Genomic DNA, 7,762 nt, shown 5'->3' with positions numbered 1-7,762 from the left:
AATGACAGAGGGAATTCCCAAGGGGAACTACCCAGCTTTCCTGTCGATTCTGCTCATGGAGGATGGGGAGAGGGCCACTGGCTGTGGCACACTTCCTTTGCACGTGGCAGCTTCCCACAACTCGTAGAGCTATCGTAAATGTCTGTGTAAATCAGCAGACCAGGCAGTAAAGAGATCAACCACCCTGCCATCTTCCTGGGCTTGCAAAGATTCCTCCAAATGGCTCTATTAACAACAGGGCTAATTTTTATTAGAAAAGGCAAAATAAATACCGTGAAGCTATGCCAGAGAGCTGCCCCCTACCTCAGCTTCTTAGCAGCCGCGGCCTACTGGGTCTTACAGTCACCATCCCCATTGTTAGCTGCCTTTATCTTCTTCAGCTCCTTCTGCAGCTGCTCCTCTGCAGCCAGGATCTCCTTCGGCTTCTGGTACTGTAGGAGAGAGAGAAATGCCCTTGGTGCTCCTGTTCAGCCTCTGCTCCAAGCAGACCTGCTGGAGCCCTCCTGCCAAGGGAGGCCTTTCTGTTACCAGCTACTTCCAAAGCCTGTTTGGAGGTGGTGCCACTGTGCGAGGGACACTTGCCAAGGCCTGGAGTGTCTTTTACAGTGCAAGTAAAACTTTCTAGTTGGATGTGGAATCCTGGTCCCCACCAACCCCTCTGGAGTATCGTGGTGAGCTGTGTCATGCAGATCCCTGGTATGCTCACTGGCTGTATGCTCACATGTGTTTATATATATTTATTTGTAAAATATGCATTCTTTAAAAGGCAGAGAAGTAAGAGTTGCAGTTCCTCTGTCCTCCCCTCGCCCCAGCTGCAGCTTAGTGGTGGATGCAGGTGCCTTTTGGCAAAGGTTTGGCCCGCAGCAAACAGGTCAGAAGGCCTCAAGGTGCTCCTCTTGGCCTGCTGCCCCTGCGCATGCACCCCCAGCTCTGCTGCAGTTTCCCTCAGAAGGGATGCTCGCTGGGTAGCTGACTTCTGCACTGAAGATGAGCAGCTGCTGCTCAAAAGCATCTGTCTGCCTCTGCTCCTTGCAACAACAGCTAAGTGCCCATTTTGCTAGTCTCACTTCCACCACGTGTGTGGAAGTGTGTCCTCTCCACATGTCCTCTCTGGCACAAACCAGCAAGTGATTTTTTTTTTTTTTTTTAAGATTGCAACACCTAGCAGGTCCTTGGACTCTTAACACTTACGTTCTGAGGCAAGAGAAACTTGCTGTCACTGAGAGTGGAGGTTTGCTCAGGCCTGAGGGAGGGGATACGTGGAAAACAGGGCATGGCAGACACTCTTCCACCTGCAAGTCACCTCAAGCAGCAAGCAGGGCCCCTCCTGCCGCCTGGGCTGTCCTGGCAAGTGTCAGCATGCCCAGTGTAATCTGAAACTCCCGCTGGCTGTGTGACAGAGAAGGGGGCTCATCAGTGACCCTCAGCAGATCTCCCTGCTCTGCCTCATTTCCCCACGTGTAAGAATTTTAACTTCTTTGTGGACAGAAAGAGAAGGGCAAAGTGCTGTTCTGCGTGGCTAAAAACTCACCGTGATGATTAGGGTGTTGTTGGCATGGGTGAAGCTCAGGGCAGCTGCGTCCAAGGGGAGCTGGTATCGGTCCAGGTCAGGAATAGAGAACTTTTTGTAGTACCTATAAATGAAAGAGGAGACAGAAATGAAGAAGATGGGGGTCCTAGTCCCCCACTAGCAGTGCTGAGCTCCAGAGTGCTGTTCTACAAGGTGTCAATGAGACAACAGACCTCCCAAGATTGGCAGCAGGACCCTGTGCCATGTTGTGTGCCTGCTGGTGCCCCGAGGCTGGCAGGAGCAATGGAAACAAACCTCCAAAGTTGAAATCAGAGCTGGCAAAGTCCTGAAGGGCTTTGGTGTATGAGAGCCGGCTCAGTCCCTCCAGCTTGCCCTTGCATAGTGCCAGACATGGTTAGGAACAGGCTACTCAGCCCTACCAAGAGGTGTCCGTTCTCTTTGTCCTTGCTCACCACCTCTCATTCCCTCTAAGTACCAGCTTCCATTAGCTCTTGTCAAAACAGCTGTCAAAGCTCTCGTGCCCTGTGACTTACTTTCCCAAGTGATGCACTGTTTTGCCTTGCAGTCCTTCCTAGATTGCTTCCTGCTTTGGTGGCACAGCGGTGCTCAGGCATACCCCTGGGCACAGAGCTCCAGGAGCTGCCCACAGTCACATGAGCCTCTGCTCTGCAGTGTCCCCATGCAGCCCCCACAGTGGCTGTGGTGCTCCTCTGCACTCCCAGCTTCCCTGGCTGCTCTTTGCCTGTCTCTATTGCAGTTTCCCAATCACACCTCACATAGTCACCAAGGTTTTTGCCAGCCCCTTATCCAGCCTGTGTGTCTCTGCTGACTAAACCTTGGGCTTTGCTCGGTGTGAAGGAAAAGGGATGTGTTTCAGGTAGAACTGGAGCAGTTACAAGCTGTCTAGGCAATTGAGAGATTACCTAAGACTTTGGGACCAGAACCTTGTAGCCCTGTGTCTGTGTTTGCCTGAGACCTTTCTTCCTTGGCATGGCTTACCCTGCATTTGTTGGCTCTCTCTGAACCAAATACCCCAGTTGGTGGTCCTATGCCCATGTAGAGGCACGGCTGGGTTCTTAACCTCTTCCAGCACTCTCATGGGCAATCCTCTCCAAGGAATTGGCCTGTAGCTGGTACTGAGGTGCCCAGAGCAGGGCGGGAACAGGCAGTGGCTGCTGTCATGCCATGAGGGGTTCTTCTCCATTCTGCTGGCTGTGTGTGTGAGGCTTAGCCTCTCTAGCTACCTCTGCCCAAATTGCAGTTTATTTTCCAAGTCACGGTGAAAAGAGCTACAAAGGGCAAATGGCTCTCCTGGTGCAGTGGGAGGAATGTACGCAGCTTGTTACCGCAGGGCTCAAACCGTTCTGTGTTGTCACTGCTGTCGGTATTTGGAAAAGGTGGCAGACATGGATAATAAGGGAGATGTCAAAGGTTAAACAGCAGAGATTAGATGAACACAAAGACATGTTAAGGAAGTGTTAACTTCTTACCGATTAGACAAAAAAAAAAAAAAAAGCAGTACACAGAAAAAAACCACTGTTTCAAAGGGCCTTGGGAGTCATCAATGAAACAGCAGCATTCTGCTGCCCCAGGACTAAGGAGAAGGGGAGAAGAATGGCTTTGGCTGGCCTCAAACTAAAATCTGTGACAAGATCAAAGGAAACCAGATCTGCCTGGCCACCCCCTCCTCCTCCTAACATTACCGCTGCCTCTCGCTACAATAATTGAATCAGGTTTGGCGTTTGGGGAGAAGGCTTTCTGGGTTTGTTTTTAGAATTTAGTTTAATGGATTTATTTTACAGCAAGAGGTTTTAAGCAAATCCCACTTGAGCAGCTCTTGCCATGGCCAGAGGGAACGGGAGTGACTGGTGGAAGTGAAGAGCTCCCGTCTGGGCTGGGGAGGTAGCTGATGGGTGGTTATCCCTGCTGAGGCAGGCAGATTCTCTGCCCTCGCCTCTCACCCCATGGCCAAGGGCAGTATTGCACTCTGAGCCTGGGTCCTGGCTCAAGATCCACAGTGCGTATGTGAAGTCACCTCTATTATTTTCCTACTGGAAACCCACTTTTTGTCAGCCTGTAGAGAAAACTGCTACTGGTATGCTGAGAATTTAGAGCTGAGCTACTCAGTAGTGATTTGGCAACCCATCCCATTGCTTGTGCCTCTGGCTGGCGGTCAGCACAGCTCTGTTGCTCAGAAGCAGTGTGGCTGACTTCCAAAGGCTGGAGAGGCTCCGAGGCTTCCTTTCTCTCCCGTAGCGATGCACGCTCTCTCTGTGAGCTCCATGCTTTTATTGTTATCTTGGAATTAGTTGCTGAGTGGTGCCTTGCCCTGGCTGAGACCCAGGAGAAATGATAGAAGATATCCTGGAGCCTGTACTAAGGGTTCTGGTGCTGGAATCTGTCCCTGCTCCTCCTGACAGCAAAGTTGCTCTTATTCCCAACGAGCAGCCTTTCAGATTTAATTCCAAAAGTCCTTAACTTTCATATGCAGGCCATAAGCCACTGTCAGGTCCTTCAGCTCCCTCTGACACTAGCCTATGAGTGCGTAGGCATCAACTGTTTGCGGGGGTGGGGGGGGACTATGCTGTTTTCCTGAGAGTGGTACAAAAAAAGCTTGAAGTCAGGACATGGGTGAAGCCTCGGTGGTGCGTTACAACCTCACAGCACCTACGCAGGCAAGGACATTCCCACATACACACTAATAGTAGGATTGGGAGTAGATAAGCCTGTCTGGGATACCATGTCGTTGGACTTAGGCTCACGTACTCCCTTCCTGTCCTAGCTTCACGTGTATCCATGTGTGGCTGATGGGAATCTCATTCATCTTTACTACGTAGGTCTCCCTACTTCTCCTGTGAATACCTTTGCGTGAGTTTAGGCCAGCATCTTTCTGTATTAGAGCTGTAATTGCTCGCTGTTTTCATGGGGTAGACTCCCCCTTCCTCCCATCTAGCCTCCTCCTGCTTTTGAGTGTCCAGGTGTGCTCATGCGCAAAGGTCAAACATCCCCTGGCCACTGCCTCTGATGTGGTAAACCCCTGCCTGAAGACTTGCCGGTTTTGTGACCTGAAAGGCGTTCAGCAGCCAAAGCAGAGCAGTTCTTTGCCAACAGCACCACCTACAGCCAGCTACAAAGAGCGGCTTAAAGAGGGCAGGGAACCTTCTTGGAGGATTGGGAAACGCCGGGGTTCATTTTACCCATGAATCTGATCCTTCTCTGTTCCGCGGCAATGTTGGGGAGGGAAGGCAGGCAGAGAGCAGCCTGCCCAGCTTTCCATGCTGGTGTATTATCCCAGTTTGTAAATAGCTTTCACTTCCAATATCCTCCCTTGTTCTCCTAATACTTGTTCCTTGCTATCTCTTCCCAATACGACTGCTCATACTGGTTTATCTCACTGAGGCTGTAAATGCTTTGGGGCACAGCGCACATCTCATTCCATGAGAGATGCCACACACTGACACCATATAACATCACGCTTAAAAGCATTTTCTTTTTTTTTTCCTCCCATCTCAAATTTCTTTTGGCAGAATAATTGTGGTGCTTCCTTTCCAGATTCAGTCTGCCTTTCTTTCCTTGCTACCTCCAAATCATATCAATGGCATTGTGACTAGAGGACAAGTTTACACAGGGAGACCTGTCTGCCTGGGTGCCTATGACTTTGCCGTATCTGTTGAATCCTGCAGCTCCATGCATTCTGAGATACAATGACTAGATCAAAGCATTGTGTCAGAGGGAGAAGATGGGATGCTCTAGCTTCAAAAGGTCTGCAAGGGTCTTTCTTACTTTATTTTTCTATGGGAGTGACATTTGGCAGGGAAAGAACATCATGCTACTGGAACCATGAGGTAAGTTTGCAAAGGCCAGCTCAGAGCTTGAGGGGCTCTACTGTAAACGTGTCTGGGGCAGCTGGGAGTTGAAATTGGACAGCAGGAGGCACGCAGCTGCGAGGTGGGGCCCCTCAGCCCTCACATGCTAGGGATCGAAAGCAAGAGAGGACAACCCCCCTGTGCAACCACTAGTCTGCCCTCTGTGCCAGCCCACCCCGAGGGACTGTCAGCACTGGCAGTGCTGTCCTTACTGACTTCTTGTTGGTGGTCCGGATGACACAGCAGCGCTGCTCCTTCTCCACGGAGACACTGTAGACCTCCTTGGGATAGGGCAGGTTACGGATCCGCCACTGGAAGCTGCTCAGGGTGTCCTTCCTCATGAAGACAGGCTACAGCAAACAAGTACCTTTAGCAAGGCCCCTCCAGCTGTCTCCTCTCCTCCCTGTCCCCTTCTTCCTGTACTAACTTGAGAGGGTAGTGGGAGTAGCTCTTCCTTCACACTGGAGCATCAGGAAGTAACTCAAGAAACTGCCCAGGCATTGCTTTCCTAGAACTAGCACTGCTCTACCTTTACCCAGGGTACTGCCTGCCCTGCTTGTAGGAGGCTGAAAGTGTTCACAGAGGGAGTCTTGCAGTACAGGGTTACAGGGAAACTGGGCCTCTTCCTCACAGGCAACCGAATACTGAGCTCTGCCTACCCTAGGGACCTGCTGGATTCAGTCCTGGCTCTGCCCCGATTTGCTGCACAGGGCTGTGCTTGTGTTTCAGGTCCATAGAAAAGATGAGGAGAGACATAAAACCTCTGCCCACTCAGCTAGTGGGACATGAAGATGAAACAGGCAGTGCTACGTTAAGGAGCAGCCTGCCATCCGCTGCCTGTGTTGGCCTTTCACTGTCATCACCTCTGCTTTTCATCCACTGACTTGTCCTGGCACTGCCCTTCCTTTCAGCCTACTTTTTGGAAGGCAGAATAGTACGTGGCCAACAGAGTGGTACAGCTTCTCTACTTAATGAAACTACAAATCTTTTGAACACCCCAGAAGAACTTAATCTGTGCCCTCTTTCTACCCAGCCCCACACCCTTGGGATGATTTGTAGCAGAATGCTGGGCAGGTTAAAGCTGTCTCTTGGGCCTGTGAGTGACCTGCAGTCTACTAACTACTGCTGTAAGCACAAGACTAGGTAGTTTCAGGTGCAGTCGTGCCTGCAGACCCTTACGTACATTGGAGCTGCTTTCCTTTATGAATTCTGAATCTGGTGCTCCCAGGAGCGGCGAGGTTGGCTCTCCCACTTCAACCTGCCACTTGCCGGAACCCCCGAGGGTGTTCTTCTCTCGCCATTTTCTACCTGTGGAAGGGAGAAGAAGGATTTTTGTTATTCTGCTCCATAAGAACAACTCCAGCAAATGACTGCCAACGCTGCCCAGCACACTGAGATGATATGAAGATACACATCTTAATTCCAGTCATTTCTACTTTGGTGTGAGTGGATCTGTTGGCTGGTCTCTTTTTGCTACTTGGTGCTGAAGCCATGGTGGGGTTGCAACAGGTGCTGTGCCGCAGCTGATGTGGTTTTGGACAAGATCCATAACCAAGACCTTGCTTGTGTGCGGTTGCAGAAGCCACCAAAAAGCACGTTTCACCCCAGCATGTGCTACAGCCTCGGTGCCTGGCTATGCAAGATGGCAATTCCATTTAATCTGTCCAAGTCTGTTGTTGCAGATGAGCTGTTTGGGAGAGATCCTGGGCTAAAGCAAGGTCTGCTATGCCATGGAAGTCAGAGCACCCTGGGGCCCAAGCTGAACGTCCCTACACAGTTCAGCTACAGGCATGCTTATCTCCCAGAATATTTAGGGGTGACTTGTTCCTTAGTAGGAGGTCCCTCCCAACACCCCAGTCCCGTGAGTGCAGACCCACCGCCACGCACACCACAGTTCTGCCCCGACCCACGGCTCCTGGGAGCACCACTTACTCACTAACTGACCGGTCTTCATGTCGTACTCTTCGGCCATCTCCTTCCCATCCTCGAACAGGTAGTGGATCTTCCGCTTCCCTAGAGGCAAGGCAGGTGGGCAGGGTAAGTGGGAATGCACCTGTCCCTGGGTGCACGGCCCCGTCCCGCTCTCCGGGGCCAGGCCCCCGCGTTGATGGCCCAGCGCGAGCACCACTTACTCACTAACTGACCGGTCTTCATGTCGTACTCTTCGGCCATCTCCTTCCCATCCTCGAACAGGTAGTGGATCTTCCGCTTCCCTAGAGGCAAGGCAGGTGGGCAGGGTAAGTGGGAATGCACCTGTCCCTGGGTGCACGGCCCCGTCCCGCTCTCCGGGGCCAGGCCCCCGCGTTGATGGCCCAGCGCCCTTTGCTGGGGCCCGGGCCCAGGGGCAGGGCCGTTCCCCGGCAGC

At 51.8% G+C, this 7,762-nt stretch overlaps 1 protein-coding gene across 1 annotated transcript; it reads right to left on the bottom strand.

Moving 5' to 3' along the window:
- Positions 1–221: 221 nt before the first annotated feature.
- On the bottom strand, positions 222–7,480 carry DPCD (deleted in primary ciliary dyskinesia homolog (mouse)). Its single transcript, XM_009638083.2, has 5 exons — positions 7,330–7,480; positions 6,581–6,705; positions 5,614–5,747; positions 1,532–1,634; positions 222–431 (listed from the first exon to the last, which is right to left on the bottom strand). Exons 1-5 carry the CDS (start codon positions 7,367–7,369, stop codon positions 327–329), a joined length of 507 nt encoding a protein of 168 aa, XP_009636378.1. The 5' UTR covers positions 7,370–7,480; the 3' UTR covers positions 222–326.
- Positions 7,481–7,762: the final 282 nt, after the last annotated feature.

This window comes from Egretta garzetta, unplaced genomic scaffold (assembly GCF_000687185.1).
Source record: "Egretta garzetta isolate BGI_Z169 unplaced genomic scaffold, ASM68718v1 scaffold135, whole genome shotgun sequence".
Lineage (NCBI taxonomy): Eukaryota > Metazoa > Chordata > Aves > Pelecaniformes > Ardeidae > Egretta > Egretta garzetta.
Note: the sequence above shows the minus strand (reverse complement) of the source record. Positions and strands in the feature narration are given on the sequence as shown.

Excerpts from the sequence above, each read along its gene's own strand:
- DPCD (XM_009638083.2), bottom strand. The coding sequence starts at position 7,369 with ATGGCCGAAGAGTACGACATGAAGACCGGTCAGTTAGTGA. Across the intron at positions 6,706-7,329 it reads GAAGACCGGTCAGTTAGTGA|GTAGAAAATGGCGAGAGAAG; the intron begins GTAAGTGGTGCT and ends TCCCTTCCACAG. Across the intron at positions 5,748-6,580 it reads TAAAGGAAAGCAGCTCCAAT|CCTGTCTTCATGAGGAAGGA; the intron begins GTACGTAAGGGT and ends TGTTTGCTGTAG.